The 20,444-nt window shown below is 37.5% G+C and overlaps 1 protein-coding gene across 3 annotated transcripts in view; it reads right to left on the reverse strand.

The window, feature by feature from the left end:
• sgip1a (SH3GL interacting endocytic adaptor 1a) overlaps window positions 1-20,444 on the reverse strand; it is a 52,030-nt gene that overhangs the window by 21,820 nt on the left and 9,766 nt on the right. Inside the window, exons 3-8 of one of the 3 annotated variants that reach the window (XM_034029318.3) lie at window positions 4,567-4,630; window positions 4,195-4,219; window positions 4,027-4,083; window positions 3,408-3,462; window positions 2,970-3,151; window positions 772-783 (exon numbers count right to left, since the gene is read on the reverse strand). In XM_034029318.3, the coding sequence (XP_033885209.2) occupies window positions 772-783; window positions 2,970-3,151; window positions 3,408-3,462; window positions 4,027-4,083; window positions 4,195-4,219; window positions 4,567-4,630 (395 nt within the window). The remainder of the gene's footprint in view (window positions 1-771; window positions 784-2,969; window positions 3,152-3,407; window positions 3,463-4,026; window positions 4,084-4,194; window positions 4,220-4,566; window positions 4,631-20,444) is intronic. The other 2 variants (XM_059035090.1, XM_059035091.1) reach the window with 2 other exon arrangements.

Raw genomic sequence — 20,444 nt, forward strand, 5'->3', positions numbered from 1 at the left:
TTCCACTTAATCACGCAGTAAGCCATTGTCGGAGTTTCTGGGACGACAAGATGCAAAAGTTTGAAAACGATCAGACAACTGCAGTCTGATTTTGACTAGAAGCTTAGGTCATCTAAGGATTGGCATCCAGTTGGTGTATACACCATGTGACCTTGAGATAGTCTTCTTATTGGGCCTCTGAGGCATTCTAACTAAAGACCATGAGACCATGACAACCTGAAAATGCAGCTTGACATTTGAATCACAAATAAATAAAAAAAATACACTTTCAGAACAAGTCATGTTACTAGAGGCATCGATCTGAACAGTTTTACAGGGTAAACAAAGAAGTAGTTATGTGCTTTCAAATGATTTATCAAGCCTATTATTATTTACTGCTCAATATTAACTGCTCATTTAGATGTGAGCCCATATACTGTATTGAATCATCCAACAGCACTGCTAAAAGTGCTATAAATGCCTGGGCACAGTTTTGACTGTATTAAAGGTATTATGAAGTACCATGCTTTTCAGTTCTTCTATGTATTGTGTGTCAATAAAATGTTTATAAGACAACCATTTTACATTTTTAAATGTTTAAAAGTCAATTTTAAACACCCAGGACTGTTAGTGTGATTTACATCTATCATCCCTTTTAATTCCAAAGGGCTTTATTACACCATTGTTATTTTTGTTGTTGTTTTTTTTATATATAGATACATATATTTTTGAATGACAAAAGCATGCACACATGCAGAGCTGTGTGAAACCTGGCAAGGAACAGAATCTTACCGGACTTCTCTTCTATAGAATGAAGCCAGTTTGAAAGAGAGGAAATACTGCGTTAGGAAGGATAAAGGGCACAATGGGCTTAGTGAAAATGAGGTATTAATTGAGTCGTTATTTATGACCAAGTCAGAAACAACGCATCACATGAAATAAAACAACGCTATTGCACAACATGTTGGAACTGAGCTCAGCCATTGGCCAGGCACATGGGAATTCTGGGATTCCAGTTAGCTAGCAGATTGTCCAGACGGTCAGGGGGCTGTCCTAATGTAGTCTTGAAAATCATCAATGTTTGTTTTGCTTTTTTCAATTGTGATTTGGTTATGATTTACTCAAAATTTGGGGGTCCAAAAGGTAGAGCCTATTCAAAAGACCAAGAGATTTTCAAAAAACACTTTTAGTAGTTAGCTACCGTACCACCAAAGTAAAAGTCACTATAGACTGCATGAGTAGCTACATTCACATACAGGCCAACACTCCATTACTATTTGGAATGCTCAATATTTAGAATAAAGATTACATTCTCGTAAAATGCATATTCAGAAAATGGTAGGATGTGTCTTAATATTCATAACTATGAATAGTATTTACTTTTAAATACTTATTCAAGTAAACACTTTATTCCAATTACATAACATATTTAATGATATGTAACTTCCATGTTGTAATTCTCTTGTGTCTTTCAAATGCATCCTTCAGCCCTATTCTCGTGTTGTTGAGAACCCGGTTAACCTTTGCTTTGCCTTCCATTTTTCCAAATAGATTTCATGGCCAATCTGTAACCATGGTTACCTCTTGGCAGACACAGGTTGCCGTAGCAATGTTCCATAGTGGTATGACATGTTCTCATGTATAATTCATACAGGTAATTCCATAAGGTTTGTTATTAAGTTAATGGAAACTAAAATGTTTTAATGTCTGGGTAGACTATACAGTAGTACCCATTTGGCTTCACTGTTAGGTGTATGTATCTATGAATTATAAATTATAGCCAATTCATATACTTGTCAAAGAGTGATTGATAAAATCACAATACCAGTGCTTTAAAGTCACCAGAAACTCAATATACCGTATATCCTAATATGATATGGGCACATATTGAATCAATAACCTGTTAAATAAAAACTAAAAGAACCAGCAATGTAGCCACATTTTAACACTATCCGCTCAAAATTCAGGAACCATGAAAACTTCATTTCTAAAGACACTAAAAGGCCAGGTTAATGACTTTGCTTTAGAGTGAGAGAAATTAATAAAGCAAGTTAATCGTCTACATTTCAAACTCAATGAAAATGATTACCTTGCCACTTCAAAACAAAAAAATTACTTTTGTACGCCATCCCAACAGCTGTTAAACAATGCATGCATCATTATTCAAAACATAGATAAAATAATAATAACAAGGACGTACTGATGCATGTTTTCCTGTGGGAATGTAGTCACTTTAAGGAATGTGTGTACACCAGTCTGGCTGTGTAGTTATACTGTCCCTTGCAAAGGAGTGGTGTTCCAATGTGTGTGTGTTTAAGGGGAGTAGTTCTACCAGCTATAATGTGGTAGCATGCCACCTTTATACCTTCCTAACCAATGCAAGACCTTGAACAAGGCAAAGGCTTAATAAGACAAAGGCTTGGATTTGAACTGCAGAAACAATCCAGGACAAGAACCTCCTGTAACCACACCACCACTTCCTGTGTTATATCAGGGGCATGTCGATAACGGGTAGCAAGGAGACTTTGAAATAAACCTGGTCTGTTTTACAGGAACACTTTATTGAATCTTGCATTTTTAAAGGCCATTATCTTTCAACAGCTCGACACAATGAATGGTGCCTGCATGGTTTTTCTTGTACCATTACATTATAAAAGTTACACCACAGTATTTTTTGCACAGAATCTCTGCTGTTTTCCCATCCACTTACCTTGGTTATACTATGCATTTATCGCAGTTTACCATGTTTATTAATATACTTTATTACAGCATGCCTTGTTATCTTTGACCACGCTTTTACTATGATAAAGTTTTATAAGGGTAGCTCCATCTTGGAAATGTATGTCTTTTCAAATGACAAGAACCGATAAATACTCCCTGGGACATGCTCATGTAAATGATCCAGAGCTCTTACACAATCTTCAGGTAGAACATATCACATTGCTATTTTATAATTAGCACAAAAAATGCAAATTCTAAGCAAAACTCACCACAGGGGATGGAGACAGGGCGATGTTGCCTATGGATGCTTTTAGTATATCTACAGACGCTGCTGTACAGTTTAAGGTGTCTTTAGCTTGTAAAGGTTTAATCTTAATTTTAAACTTTTTCCGGTGGTCTTCCTCCTCTTCTGATTCGCTGGATGAAAAAAAGTGCTTTGCTTTGGGGGAGGGTGGATCTTAGTTAGAGAAGACAACGTTCTTTCTACACGTAAAGAAGAGCTCCCTTATATATTACAACAAGCTTTTTATTCCTGTTAAAACTTCTCACAGTTTCAAAATATGTTGTATAAATGTGATTTATTATATAGAAAATACAATTTTGACTCTTGTGTTTTTCATTCCTTTCAATATGTTCTACAAGCCTCAATTTTAAAAGCTATGTTTGAAAACTGTTCTAAAGTGTGTACGTTCATACAGTAAGGATATAGGTTGAATCCTCCGGCCTGACGCTGTAGCCTTCGTCATCAATCTCTGGAGAATTCTAGAAGAACAAAAAAGGCATACACATTAAAGTATATTGCTCGAGAGTGTTCTTGTACAATCACAGAGATGTATTGAGTGTTGTAGTTGTTTTTTTGATGCAGACTATATTCCTGGTTTTTGTATACTTGCAATGCGAAAGGAAACATGAGTCAATGAAGCAATGAAGCGTGCAGCATTTCATGATGTATCATTGGTGTTTGAATAAGTGATGGAATGCACAAAATACAAAAATAGCATGCATTATCAACTGTGCCTTATCAGCTTCTGTTTAAAATGATATAATATAAGTACTGCAGGAGACTGATTTATAAATTTCCAGGGATGGAGATACGACTTCCATTGCCTGCTAGGATCCATTCCAGCTTTACTGTAAGGTTAGTTAGAATCACCTGAGGTGACACATTTATGGTTTGTGTAACTTCAGTTATCACATCCTCTAGGTGCTGGCTGCAGTTACAGATAACAAAGATTATTTTCAAAAGTGAAACCCCATTTACTGATTCAACTAATGCAATGGTGTGACCCATACGACGGGTCACACTGCCTACATAGGAGTACTTACATATCGCTCCCAGTCAATCTCTGCATAAAATCCATTTGCAGCGCCATTTGTCTTTTTCTTTAGAAAGAAAGATCAAAATGAGTAGATGGAAATATCAGTGAGTGGTACATTGATAGTACAGTAACTCTACTAAATATAAATGATGGTATTTATAAGAGGAATACTTACATTACCATCTCTGTCTGGTGACCCCCTGTAAGAAAACAGAACATAACCATCACAACAACAATAATAATAATAATAATAATAATTCTTTATTATGTCTAAGGAACTTCATTCAAAATGAGCAAATTGTATCAGTCACAAACAGGTTAATGAATATTCTTGAAGTGTACCGTTCTACCAAGCATACACTAAAACACTGAAATTCAGGGAAAAATAACAAAGGCTTCTTTAATAAACATTTAGCTTCTTTTGCTTATTTTTTTTTGCAGTGATCTGCTGCTTCTGTGAAGGGATTTTACCTTTACAGCTGAACTTTCAGTATCTAAGCTTCCAGTATGAAAACCAAACCACTGTAAATATGGCCCACAAACTCACGTGGAGTCGGTGTCCTTTTCTTTCTTGCGTATGCCAAAGGCCTTTCTTGTACGTTTTTTCAATCCTATTGGGAAAAAAAGAAACCCATTTAAATTTGAATCAGTTTAAAAATAGATATAAAAGGCACCAACCACACTTACTGGGTTTTCTACATTAAAACAACAGCGGTGATTGTAAAGAGGAGTCTTTGTCAAAGAGCTAGATGAGCTGTATCACCAGGACACCAAAGAAGAATCATTCATTATTTACTGGAAAGCATTGCTATAAATAGAGTTTTAGAGATTTAAAACAATTAAAACCTTCAATATAAATGAACCCTTCTGGCCAGGGTAGACTGAGGAACAATTATAATTAGAACTGGTGTTCAGTTTCATTATCTAACTTACGGGTCAACTCAGTGATAACAGAAAACTCTGTTTTTTAAAATGCTGTTTTATCATTTCATCAATTTAAACCTTCAACAATAATGTTAACTTTTACACTGGAATTTCTTGCAATGTATTTACTCATTTTTCCAGCCTTCTGTGTACTCTGTGTGCTATAAGTAGTCTGCAGGGACACAAGCTTCCTCCCCCCCTTGAAATCTGCTTGTCACTGCTGCCCTCAAATAGGCATGCACCTGTTACTAACTGCAGCAGTAGCAGGTTTAGCTCTAAAGCAGGTGTCTCCAACCCTGGTCCTGGAGAGCTACTGTGGCTGCTGGTTTTTGTTTCAACCAATCTCTCGGTTACTTAATTGAACCAATTATTGGCTTAATTAGTCAAGATGAACAGGTGTTTCAGATCTTCAGCCACTGATGATGTAAAGACACCTATAAAACCTGCTGGAGAGGTGCTCTCCAGGACCAGGGGTAGAGACCCCTACTCTAAAGGAACTCTAAAGGAAGGTATATGTAGATAGTGACAAACATACTGTACAGTAAGAGATTAATCATTTACTGTGTACTGCCGTTCAAACAATGCAGATTAGCTGTGTTTATCAAGTTGACACCACCACCTTGTGCCACCCAGGGGTTCATTTTTGCTGGAACGCACCAGATGCCAGATCCGGTACTTTTTTGTCTGACAGGCGAGAATTATTCAGTTTGCATCATTACTAGTTTTTTAAACTGCAAACGGTGAAATATCAAAAAAACTAGCGCTCTTAACAACAGTGTCTCCACTGGTATTGTTCAAACCTGAAGATTATGTTAAAGCACGGCTAGGCAAAGGTCAGCATGCAGCTACCGACACCAACAATAAGACACGAAACCCCCCCCGATCTACAAGCAGAGGAGAACAGGGAGCACTGTGTGGTCCAGTGGTTAAGAAAAGGGCTTATAACCAGGAAGTCCCCGGTTCAAATCCCCCCTCAGCCACTGACTCACTGTGTGACCCTGAGCAAATCACTTAACCTCCTTGTGCTCCGTCTTTTGGGTGAGACGTAATTGTAAGTGACTCTGCAGCTGATGCATAGTTCACAGACCCTAGTCTCTGTAAGTCGCCTTGGATAAAGGCATCTGTTAAATAAACAAATAATAATATACACAGGAGCTACTGTAAATCAAGGTCAGTGCATTGGTCTATAAACAAAAATGCTATCCTTTTTCCATAATTATGAGATCTGGTATCTTTTTGGTTTAAAAATGAACCCCAAGTGTCACCAACACAACCCCCCTGCACACACATTTACAAATGCAGTAAACTGCACTCCCAGGGATACAAGCTTGTTTTTGAACCCATGCATACATTTTCAAGCCTGCTGTTTTACATGGCACTCCCAAGGGGCTGCAGTCCTGGTTTAGTCTCATCATGTAATTGTTCTTTTCGTGGTGAAACACAACTCATTCCTTGCAGTGCCTTTTAGGTATTTCTGTAGAAGATCATTAGACTGTGGCCCATTTGAAACTAAATGGGGATAGCTTTATAATACTAAACTACTACCCTTAAGAAACCTTAGTGGAACCATTTACATTGCAGGATTGCCGGCAACAATTGCACGGTGGTCCTGATACAAAACGGTATAAACTCAGAAACAGACCTTGACATTGGATACCAATTCTCTCAAAGTATACTGCAAGCCTAGACAATGACGAGTTTCATTTTGCTGTTCAATTTTAAAGCAATATGGATTTTAAGAATGAGCTGGTTTAGTTAATAAGATTTAATAAGATTTAGTGCACTTCTAATGATCAGGCTGTTCTTCTGTACAATATCATATTATATGAATAATATAAAAACAAACTATGTGTATTTGTTAATAGGCATGTTCTAGCCTCACCACAGGCTGTTCTCAAGTAATTTTACTTACTTGACATTTTTCTCCATTTGTTTAAGACTAATTTGTGTAAATGAAATTATAGGCTCTGCTATTCCTCAACCAAAACTGCATTTCTAATGAAATAATTTGTTTGGTTTGCAGAAATGACTGCAGAAAGGCTAACACAATTTGGAGTTATTCTTGACTCCAGAGTAATTCCATTAGGAATCTGCAACAGGAGCTGCAAACAGTCACTATCCTAGAACAACTCTATCCAGAGAAAAACTGGAAGGCAAACAACATGGAGCTAAGAATGGTGAACAGTCTGCTGAGTGGCAGCTAGAAGAGCCAATCATGTTATAGATGCCAGTGGTGTCATAGGCTGGATGCTCCCTCAAGTGACCTCCCCCCTAATGATCATTCTTCTCCTTGTTACAAAATGACACATTCTATCTGATAGAGATCATTGATATTCGCATATTATTTTGTCAAAACATGACTGCACGGACAGCTACTATATTAAACAGTTAGTCGCTAATAAGAACTACACAATCCGATTTATGATCACACTCAACATAACTTGGTAGTAGTGCAGCTCCAAGGCTTTCAAATGGCTCTAGAAGAGACTGGTATGACTCCTGTTACCTTAGGTAGATGAAAAAGCCCCCCTTGACAACAGAGCTGCTATGCTGCCTGTGAAATATGGAGGCAGAGTCCTCAAGAGCAGTCCCTTGCTAGCAAGGCTTGCAACGTGGTAGACTGCTTACAACACAAGAGAGGCAGCGATGAGGATTCTAGTGTTTTGATATGTTTTCATGGCAAACAATGAACAGCTTCAGCTTCATATTTACTGCACACAGCAGATTTTAAGGCATTATCTGAGGCATGCTTTTCTCAGGAGGCTCTGCTTTTGACAGTACTGCTTCTACCTTATTTAAATGAGGAGGACTGATAAATTCTATTGATTTCCCTGAGGTTATCAAGAGTGAGCCTGATACTGAGGTATTGTTAGCACATCATCACCCTCATGCCTTAACTACAGACTGCCTGCACTGGCCTAAGAAATGTACAAGAGACAGCTGAACTGAATCTGCTTTCGTCACGTATATAGTATACAGCACCTATATTATTACCTAAATATTACACAAAATACCATTTAAACAAACTGACAGAAGGACTGTATTTGTCTTTCTGTCTAGAACCATCTGGCAGCTATGTTTCTTTGCTTCCTGGAAATGAGAAACAATGTGATACTGTGACCTTTCAACTCTGTTGTCTCAACCTGCTTTTACTGTATATTTTTCCATGAATCAACAAAGTTGAAAGGTCACACTATCACATTATTTCTCAAGTCACACAGGAAGTTACACAGCCCTGCAATAAAGATTGCAGCAAGTTAGATTCAGTAGGATTGCAAACATCTTAAAAAGGGAAGAGTTGGGTAAAGAAATATATTTAAATAAAATGAGCACAGTGGCACGTACTTTAGGATCACACATACTGTATACATCAGAGTACATCTGGAAATAACTTCATACACTGGGACACAAAGCCAATACGCATAGCTGTTTTCATGGTCGGGCATGTCAGGATTCAGTATGCCTGTATTTCAGTTGTACTCCTTTGTCGTTATTTTGCTTTGGGACAAAAGGTGTTGCTCATCTCAGTAACATTTTTCAAATCTGTCAGCAAAACTGTACAACACACACATGCTGTGAGTACCGCTAGTGCTAATGGAATATCGGGTGCTTTAGAAAGACATTGGAGAGTCTGAGCCATTCTACACCCAGCCTCTGAAGTATGTCTGTTTAACTGCAGCCCAGAGAACCATGGGCTGCATGTCAAAATGTATTACTTTCTCCTCAGTTCTCCTTCCTCATAAAATCTGAATTTATCCTTAATATCAGGAATACAAAAATACCCCTTTGATGTGTACTCCTTGGGAATAACTGAAAGTGGATAACATTCAAATTAAACAAGATTAAGAGGATTGCTGAAATTATTATTATTATTATTATTATTATTTGTTTATTTAGCAGACGCCTTTATCCAAGGCGACTTACAGAGACTAGGGTGTGTGAACTATGCATCAGCTACAGAGTCACTTACAACCATGTCTCACCCGAAAGACGGAGCACAAGGAGGTTAAGTGACTTGCTCAGGGTCACACAGTGAGGCAGTGAGTGAGCCGGGATTTGAACCGGGTACCTCCTGGTTACAAGCCCTTTTCTTTAACCACGGGACCACACAGCCTCTGTGTGTGATATTACATAAGATGCAATTCTATCAATCCTTTGCTCGCTGCGCATGTTGAGACAGCACAGCTAATCGGTCAGAACTATGAATATGAATCAAGGCTGAAATAAAATGACTACAGACTGTCGTAAAAGCATTTTATAAACAAGATCAGGATGCTCCTAATTGTGGTTTTGCAGACATAATGATACAATAAGCAATGGTCATATCAATAAATTACTTTTAATGATTCTGTAAACCTACAATTAAGAAAGAAGATAGTTTAATTAAATCACAACATGTTCAGCATTGCAGGTATGAACCACAAGTGAAGAGAAAAGAACTGGTGGGGAAAGGAGCCGACCTGATACAAACTGACATGAACTGGAGTCAGGAGATGGAAAGATGATGTGGCTTTGGTTGTGCTATATAGTTTTCTAAATAGAAAAAAAAACCAGCAGCTTTTCTCAACAGCATTGACAGCTGCAATTGAAACACTTTCTACAAACATGATTAGAGAGGACACTCACAAGCCAAACACAGTGGGGTTCCCCGCAAATTGAAAACAGAAAGTGGATTCATTAGATTGAAGAAAACATGTTTACATGTAGCGTTGATGAAATCAGGTCACTGAAGGAGAATCTACCGCCTCTAATATGGGAAGGAACCACAGATGTCTGTTATTTCATAGCTTGGGTAGTCCTACAGGTCACAAAAAACACAAGAAACATCCTTCTCACAACCATACCTAGCTACTGTGTCACATCTTGAGAACTTAAAAACAAACATGCATTCTGCTCTGCGTGTTGGTTTATTAGCAATGTAAGTTTTATAAAGCCCATGTGGTATGGTACACAAACTCTGCAGGAGTTCAGCTGCCAATAGCATCTGTCTCCATTAGTGCACATTAATATTGCAATGGAAACTTTGTGTTGCCTGTTTTACCCAACTCAGACAGCATGCTTACCAAATATCCTTTCAGATTAATACAAATGGTTTTATTACACTAGTTTTACCAACAGCGATGGTACTGCCAAAATGGTATCTGAGTATACAGTGTAGGCTGTAGCTTTCGCAGACTCCAGCCGGCACCCTCATCAGGGTGCAGTATGAGTTCACGACTGGCTGGGGCCTTGTTTCTATTCATTAGGCTGCATTCCATGGCTGGACTGTTTTTGTGATTTTCGGGTTGTTTTACTGCCACTTAGGAACTGGACAGCTCAGCAGCAAATAGGCCAGGGTTGGGTTCCAGTACATCAGTGTAGGTTAGGACAGGGAATCATAACAGTGGTGGAGAGGCCGGGGAGGGTTAGTTTGTGTGCAAACAGCAAAAACAACAAGTGCTGCAGGGGCAGCAGTGTAGACGCCCAGGCTCTTATTGTTTAGGGACAGCCGGGCCGCTCCTGCCCAGTTGCTCTAGGCTAATTGCTTAATAGAGCGTTTTTTAATCCGTGCCAGGGATCCAGACCAGTTATTTAAAAGCACAGTTAACCTGGTGAAGCATTATAAATGCATATTATAAGGATGGTAACCTGCGTGGCAAACTGCTTGGCCATTTTTTTTTTTTTTTATAACATCACAGTTTAGGAATCCAAAAGCTTTACGATAGTAATAATGATGTTAAAATATGTGTGACTGTCAACACATTGGATTATAATTTCATACCAGGACTTTACCATGTTTTGTGCTGTTTCCTAGTCTGCTTGTTCCCAAATGCATTCATGTTTGAAAATGACATCAATGGTATGCTAAAGCAATAGACAGCGTGCACAAGATTAAAGTGCTTGTGCTTATAAATTATTCAGCAATGCAGCTGCGAGTCACACAAGCAGGAGAAGCAAGGAGTCTATGATAGTCCTAACAAAAAACAACCCAAAAAGAATGTGAGATGTATCAAAACAGAAACATACACTATGCATGTACAGTCTACACTTCACACAAGTCACAGCATGACAATGAAAAGAAGGTTACATTTCTTCCTCTCAGAACATTGACTTTAAACATGCTGCTAAAATAGGGCCTGACTGCTTTGTCATAAGGCAAAGAAGTAGTTAGATCAACAATGCATGTTCATTAGCCAGTCTAAATTACTATGCTGGTTTCTAAGAGGGAGTGGGTTTGCAGGTTTCACTCAAATAAAAATGTACCCAGTAAGTAAAAATAAAATGCTATTAAAAATATGAGATACGGTAGTTAACTCAAAAGCTGAATCCATTAACATCGTAAAAAAAAAAAACAGTTTGTAAAATTGAGGTTGAAACCTTCCAAATTCACATTGCGTATTAGCATGTAATTATAGCAGGATGACTCAGACAACAAGAGAAATCTGTCTGTAGCACATTTTATGATATCACTGCTCTCGAAGCATTCATTTCAGGCAAAAACGACAAAGTCGTTCTCCATCTCTCTAATGAACCAAGCCGTAGATCCTTGAGGCAAGGAGGAGATGGCAGCTCCTTGTTGGGGGCCTGGTAGCACCTCCCATCCAAAACAAACAGACTTCACAGGCATCCAAGCTGGGAATACGCTGAAACCTGCAGTCAGGAGCCATGGTTAAGACACCACAATATGTGTTCCAATTCTTACTTAGAATGACTTACGCAAGTGGCCTTTTCTACCAGTTCTTCACTATAAAGGGTGCAGTTGCAAAAAGGAGCACTGTAGGACCTTCACAACAGACATGTTTTAATATGAATGACACATTCTCTATTTAGAGGGCAAAGATAAGAAGTGTCCAGTTTGAGCCTAATTTACATCCCAGGATAGTGCACGATATACACCCAATACAGACTGATAGTTTTATGTTGTAATGACACATTTAATGAAAGATATTAGCTAGAAATTATTCACTACTCTGCTAAATAGACCTTGGGGGTGGGCAGGAAAAAACAGAACTACAGGGCTATAGAAGCTCAGATACACTCTCATCAAGTCTGCTAATCCTTCTTCTAATGACCCGAGCTGGGCGAATACAAGTTGACAAGACTTGGAATTGAAGCTCAGCCCCAACCGAGCCCAGGGTTAAAACGCAATGCTGCAACAGGAGTCTTGTTAATTGACTCTTGTGAATTGAACAAGTGACACGTGTGATGCCTGATCACTTTCCTCAACAGTAAATAGGATTGCTGTCACACATTTAAGAAGTTTGTATTAGGTCTATCCAGTGGATACACAAGGATAGCTTGTCAGTGCATTGTAGTGAGCGACACATCGCTTTCAGATAATAATGAGCAATTAAAATTAAATACCTTTTAAGTTATTATTGAGAAAAAAGGTTATACATTTTTATATTCATTTCATGTCTTTTGTAATTGGCTTTTATTCTGTTCAGGATATCTCTTCTATTTGTTTAGGTCATTTGTTAACTTGCCGTTGAAAATGATTGGAAATCGACTCAGCACTTTACTGATGTTTCTTGGCATGAGGCAGGTAAAGTCTGTGACCGACCTTCTTTCTGCTGGCCTCAATCAAGGAATTTTCGATCAACAGTTTCAAAGAGGTGTTTTAATGAAACATGCGCGGTGGAACCATTAATATTTAACAACATCCACTGACAAGACTGGTAGCTAATGTCACGCAGCAGGAAAAAAGAGGATAAACACCAAGTGCCACGCTGTCGAAGAGAATTAAAAAGAGATCACAGGTAACGATCCTTGAATCAGAAAGCAACGATGGCTAGCAGTGAAAACGTCCCTGCTACAGCCTTCCATGTGATCTGCAATGGGAGCAGAAGCAACATCTTTATTGCCAATATTCAAAACCAACTGCAACCATCAGTCATAGTGCATTCAATTGGGAATACATGGTTAGATGACTGTAGTTTTAAATGCGTTAGAATAACCAGGGCTATAAAAAGCATTTTCTTTACAGGTAGTAAAATAAGTCTCCTTATAAAATGAGATTGTGTAGATTTTCAAATGTTGTTCACTTTTGATGTTGTAGGACTTTAAATGATGTCAGCTAGGATCCTAATTTTTTCCACACAGACAGTAAATCTACAGCAAGTGAATTATCCTCAAACTGAATTAAGTAATTAAGTACAAGTGCAACCAAGACTATTCCAGAAAATAACTTTGAGTCTCCCAAGTGATTTACACTGTTATACTAAAGTAAAAGTGATTGTATTATTCAAATGTTATGTATGATCAAACAAATATATATTTTAACACTAAACAAATGCTTCTAGCCCAATAATCCATGTTATTGTAAATTGAAATCAGAAAAAAATTAAACTCATGAATTCAAAACCAGTATTCACAGAAAGAAGGAAAAGAAAAACATCACACGATAGAATATACAAGCATTGAATAAAGAGAATTCAAGGTGAACAGATGGCTCAAAATGGGCAGCATTTATGGTTCACTGTCATCCATTAAGGCCAAAGCCCTGCATTATAGTTCTGCTCTCAGCACATATATACTGTCAGAACACATGAGAACAGTGCTTTAAAGAGACATATTACAAACCGCACTGCATGACAGAATAATCTATCAGCAAAAAGCAAAAGAAAAACCATCCTCACAAGTGTTTTTACAGCATTGAACATAAAAGCATTGCCATGCCTTCATATATCAATGAGACCAGAGCGCATGTCATAAAAATGGTTCTACACAGAAACATGCGTTCTAACCACGTCTAGCTTTGAGAATAGGCACTGTCTTATTCTTAAACATCTATAATCTAATCTATAGTATTTGACTATATGAGTGTAATGTCTTTATTTTGTAGAAAATATTTAGGTAATGTTTAAACCTCTACATGTGTGTATTGCAGTATTCATATAAAACCCCTTCAATAAAACCCTGTGTTTGTATACAGCATGCCCATACTGGGGGAGGGTTACTATCCCCTAATGTTTAAGATTAAGAGAAAATAAATGTGTTTCTCATCTGCTCAAACTCACATCAGGACACGATGCAAACCAGTTGTTGAATTTTGGTGCTTAAAGAGAGCTCAGCACAATTCATTTTCAGAGTTATTTTAATTGCATTTCATTAAACGCACCCTTGAAAAGGGAAGCAGCAGATGGTATCTTTAGCGGGGCTGTCTGACACTACAGTAGAGCTTTCTATTTCAGAGAGCAAGGACATGCACGTGTGTGATTAACATTACAAAGGCTGGACCCCCCTGTTGAGGGGACTGCTGCCTCTCTGAGCGTTATGGGCACAGTGTAGCAGGGTCACACTGGTCGTGATCGCTTGTTAAGAAGACGAGTCCCGATTCAGGTATTATACATTCCTGAGACATATTAGGATTGTCTTCATGCAGCAGTTAATTAAACTGAACTGGAAAGGAAAATCCTCAATGTGAGTTCAGAGACAAGGATTGCAAATTCCAAAGTAATGGAGTGAGCAAGCCGTGATGATTATTACAGTCATGAATGTACACTTACAGGCCCTATCTCAAGAATATCCTTATACCTCAGTTTCTCTCTTTTAATATAATCTCGTATAAATAAGAGATGTCTTAAGTGTGAGGCTGAATACATTTCACACATATATTATGGACTGCTGATTTTGACTTGACAGCATCAGATTTGTTTTGCATCACTGTTCCACAGATCATGCCAATCCTTGCGGGGAAACAGGATACGTTTTTACAAATACGAGCCTTTTGTGGCTAAGAGTTACACACATGTGTTGTGAATTGCAATGAAAATAACAGAAAACTACTAGTATTCATAAGCCTCCTAAACACCTATTAACATAGATAGGTCTAAATGTGATAGATAGACACAGCAACGTACTGAGAAACCTGAGGATCAAGATCAAGATAAGGATCAAGATAAGCCTCATAAGATAAGATAAGGCATTGTGTTAGATAACAGGAAGATGTCATTATGAAAAAAAAATTACATCTATTATGAAAATATATATATTATGAAATTAAATTAAATTAATCTAAAATGCATTACAATATATTACTGAATACATGGCAATATATGACAATACATTACGTTTCAGTAAGCACCAATGCAAGAGAACAGCATCTGTCCACAGTTGTTATTAATCAAAGCCTATTTTCATAAGTGCAACATCCTCAAACATGCTTTAATGCCTAAATCCCCTGGACTGAATGACTGGCATCCCCTCTTGGATCTTCAATCACAGCTCACAGTGAAGACGAAGTCTGAGTCACTCACTGCCAGTCAAAGCTGGAGCGCATCCACTGTAAACCATGATGATAATAATAATAATAATAATAATAATAATAATAATAATAATAATAATAATAATAATAATCATATTTTGATAAATGTTACGCATCACCTTTATTTATCCTTCACCTTTCCCTATTGCAGCACCAGGTACAGATGACACAGGCTTGGAGTATTGTGCTCCTCAATAGTCAATAATTTCTCCCGGTTTGGATGCCAGCACCCAGTTGTAGCCTTTCTGATTTGTTTCTGAGTTCTGAGAAAAATGAGCCGAGTCAGATAACACTGAATTAAATTCCCAATTAGAAATCCTGTAGAATTACCTCAGCGGAATCTACCATTTGCATCCTTTTATGTCTAATCTATCATCAGCAAAGTGGGCTAATAAAGCTCATATGGACATGAGTCAGCCCTCCATATAAAGTATTAAAAATAACTGCAATAGTTCTCATAAAAAAAGCATACATTTTAAGACCGTTTGCAGTTTTTGTGAGGATTTGGAACTTAAAAAGATACTTTCTTAATTTTTACAGACACGTTTTGTTTTTTTTTGCACTATAAGGGCCATATTTTCAAAGCATTTAATCCAGTCTTTAATTCACTCCTATTTTTTTAAAGAGGTAAAACACCTGTTCATTTTTCAAAACTGAAACCAAACAACATTAAGTGAGTATTCGCAATATGTTTCGTATTACATTTGGTAACATTAACTTGATTTTTTTTCTCCTTTTAAAAAATAGGAGTTAATTAAACGATGGTGGAAACGCTATGAAAATTGGCCCCAACTCTTAGTCATATGGGGGTTAATTAATATTGTACTTAGGCTTAAGGGTCAGCAACAGTAGGGCTTGGAATCTACCTGACAAAATACTCTATGAATATATTATGTCAAGATGTCAAGGGACATTTCTCCCAACAAGTGTCCCTGCTCTTGTGGTATTATTATGTCTGATCTGTATGATTCTCTATAGGTGTTTCTCCTTAGATAAGTATTTGCCATGCTTACCAACTATTCCAGCAAAAACTGGCTTCATCGAACAATGCAACCCTAGTCAGCCTCCACACCTCACTTCCACGTGAATCTTCCCAGAAGCAATTTTTGCTGGAATACTTAGTATGTATAACAGTTAATGATCTAAGCAGAAAAAAACCTACAGGAGGTAGTGCAGGCCACCCACCAATGCACAGTAAACAGGGAAGACAAAAATAAGGGTGATATAAAGTAGGTGTGGACAACTCCGGTCCCGAGTGAGGATCCATTCCATAAGGAAGCTCAGCTTTAACAGAAAAGATTTAAAAAGTACTGTTCATTGTTAATAAGCCTTCCAGGTAAATAAATACATACAGAAATACTGTAACGGAGCCTTACGGCTCAGGTTTGTTTTCGGCCTTTTTACACACCAAACACTGACACAGAACTGTATTTTTAATACACATTTGCACTTTTATTATTTACAATAACAAAACGAGAAAAAATCAAAACAAAAGCCCAACTCCTTCTCAGAGTACAAACTGGACCTTTCTTCTTTGTCCCTAACTACGTGCTGGACGGCTAAGCCGTTTATCAGCAAAACAAAACACTTTGTCACAAACAGAAGGTTCACACAGTACCTTTTAAATCAGACCACACAGGTCTCTTCTGTGCTGGGCTTTTACTCTGTCAGCCTGGCACACATAACTGTCTCTTCCTCAGCAGCCCTGTAGTCCCATGGCATTCTGGGGGTTGTAGTCCTGCAGCTCCCTCCTTGGACTACAAATGTTCTCCTTTCTTCCCCTACTCTGCCACAATATATAAAGAAATCTTCTGTGACAGACCAACCCTGAATAAGGGAACACTCGCATACAAGCTGTTCCAGGTTAATGGTTGACATCTGTTCTTGCAAGCCTTCTGTATCTGCAATAAAAATGGATATCTGAACACCAGGCTGCTTCGCTGATTGGCTATGCTGGAAACCGCAGGCATTACTGAAATGAAAGATTAGCTGTTGCTTCCAAACACAACATTGTGATGTCCTTCAGCATTTTAAGTTTAGTGACATGTACTTTGATGACTGCTATGGATTAATTCACCAGTCAAGACTTCATAGAGGTTGTGTCCTGAATGGAGAAGTATCCCACGAATGATCCGGTTATAGTTCTGGTTATTTAATTATGCTAAATTTGTCATTAGATACCGAGAATAATGCGACATAATTTAACAGTTGAACTAGTCATAGTTTAAAGCTTAATATTAAAGGTGCACTTGCAGCTTTTTAAACTCCATTTGCCCACCTTTTACTGTTCCAGCTTTCATCCTTTTCTGTCACCAACATGTAGATCCTTGGTTTCTCTATTCTGGATCTTACTTTAGTTGTGCCTTTTACTTTATGCCATTTTCTTTACAAGGTAGTTCCCCCTTTGAACCCTGCTGGCTACTCCGTGATGGTGTACGAAGAGCAGTGGTATCTTACACAGGAGGCACAATATTATACCATTGCAGGTCAAGATATTCCTCTGATGTTGTCTTCACAGTCTCCTCATAGCAAAACAGCAGTAGCAATGCCCTGGACTTACATATCTACCCACAGGTATGGCTGTGGGTAGATATTAACAATGCATTCTGTAAAGGAGACATTCTCTTGTTCATTGTTTACTGTAACTGTAAACTGCTGTTTTAAAATGGGGCAGATCTTTCTAATAGTTAATTGAACTGAAGTGTGATTGCTGTGGTAAACTCCAGCAACATGTCAGAAATCTTTGGTTTTTATAGATATAATTACAGCCGCTCAATCAAGCTCAGTGGTGAGTGACCCGGCACTGATGTTTGAATAAGAAGCCCTTACAAAAACGAGCTGCCGCGGTTTCAGTCAAGGCCAGGCAGGTGAAATTCTGAGCCAATATTTCACACAGTCCATTTTCTTTTTTTTTTTTTTTTGCCCCGCTTGCAGTTTTTCTGGGAAGTGAAAACTCGCTCAGTCCTTTTTTGATTGTGTACAGCACACTGCTAATTCCACTGTGCAGTACAGTACATATCGAAAAACTATATTCACAAGACTAATGTGGCTCTTAATCAGTCATGAGCATGTGCGGAACACACAGTGATACATGTTCTCAATCTTGTGTTACCGCTCTTCCTTCACTTATTCTGATGCAAAATAAAACATGTATGGTTTGCATAATGATAGTAACACCCAAGAATGAAGATAGACATCCAGTAAACTGGTTTGCACAGCACAAAATGTGACAAAAAAAATGTCAATGGCTTTCGGTAAGTATTGTCTCAAATTGCAAAGATAACCAGGGGGAAAAAAAAATGATTAGGACAATAGTTTTTGATTCTGTCATTTTTTGAATGTCATGCAACTTCCAGGGTATTTCTTTTGGGAAAAAATGAATAAAAATGTGTTGAATTAGGTGTACGATGAGAGCCCAGCCTGAAGCCTGAGTGTTTAACATCCTCATTCCAACCTTGAATTTTAGTTTATTTTTTCTTAGAGCATTTAGTGATCTGAGATGAAAGCCTAAAGAGGTTGCCAACATTGACAAATGTGGTCTGGAATAAAATAACTCTCATCTCTGAAGAGTCTGGGCTGTGTACACCAGAAGCTATTTCACTTGGACCCCAAGTGGTAAGGAAGAAGAATGGGCATGCAGTACAGTATAACATTTGGTCCCATTAGATTGTCGGCCTCATAAGTCAAAGTGCTTCATGTAGAAACAACAATTACTGGCTCAGGCTTATAAAAACATTATGATGTGCTACTATATACATTGTGTTGGCAATTGAATTTCAGCCATGTTAAATAGTATTTTTATTTTATTTATATAATTCATATTTTATTGCTTTTTAATATACAATCTAATAACAATACATTTTTCAGTTCATCAATACATATTAAAGTATATCACAATGTTTCACAAATGTCACAATAAAGTGATACATATTTAACTCTAATATGTTCCTGGTATTAAATAATGATTAAATAAGTAAAAGGATACGATAGCTTTGGGTAGCTCATATATAAATACATATAGGTACAGTATATAGATATCATTTAGTTACAATCCATATCCATAAAATAAGAGGACGCTCTATTTCATTATTCAGTAAATTAAGTCCTTATCTGAAAAAGCAGATTACTCTTTCCAAGTTAATAACATCCAGTACAGAGTTCTTCCAAAGTGCTCAGACTGGGGGTTCAGTATCCTTCCAGGAAGTAGGTATCATTTTTTTAGCTATGAGGAATAGAGTAAGCAGTAATTTCGACTGTGGTTTTCTAACTTGGAGAGTAGGTATGTCTCCTAAGATTGCAACTAAAGGGCTGCAGGTAATATGTATTTGAAAGCCATTAGAAATATTGTGGTCCAGTAATCATGTAGCTTACTACAACTACATAACACATGGAAAAGACATCCTTCACCAGAGTCCCAGCTCCAGCATCCTGTTTCAAACCGCATTTTAATAATCTAACAGGAGTATAATGAATTATATTTACAATTTTATACTGAATGGATCTTAATTTGGCATTGGGTGAAGAAAATGTAATATTGTTGTTGATATTATTCCAGGATGATGCGACTTTCAACTTTTGACTTTCAACTAATATTACTGTATGACAAATTCTCTTTAAATAATTTGTATAACTTGGATACAAAACCATGGGAATTCAATGGATTTAATACAGACATCTCCAGTTTAGTCAGATTAGGACAGCAAAGTTGAGGGATTAGGTTGGCTAAAGTTTTTTTGATATGATTGTAAATTCTAGTTTCTACAATTGGAATATGGCAACTATCCTTTAGAGATCTCAAAGAAGGGAATACATTTCCTTCAAACAAATCTCCCACCTTATTGATCTGGGCATTAATCCAAGTGCGGTTAAATAAAGGTTTCTTATTATTCAAAATGTTTTTTGGTTCAGAGTCCTAAACTGAAATGAAAGAAGGGCTGATCTTTTGAAAATGTTGAGTGCAAATGTAAAGATAAAGTTATTCTTCTGAGCGGGTGGGGGGGTCATGTAACAATAAGTCTTTTAAACTATTGGGGTAGGCAATATTTTCAGCATATCTCAAGTTGGGGGATTGCTTGAGTTTACAAACCAATCTCTAAGAGGTCTAAATTGATAAGATAAATAATGCCAGTAGGAACTGGGGATATTCACACCTTCTCTATTATGACTGTTATATAGATTACTGATTTTAAGCATTGCTTTCTTATATCCCCATATACATTTACTGAAAAGTACATTCATATCTTTTAAATAGGAGA

Source organism: Acipenser ruthenus, chromosome 12 (assembly GCF_902713425.1).
Source record: "Acipenser ruthenus chromosome 12, fAciRut3.2 maternal haplotype, whole genome shotgun sequence".
NCBI lineage: Eukaryota > Metazoa > Chordata > Actinopteri > Acipenseriformes > Acipenseridae > Acipenser > Acipenser ruthenus.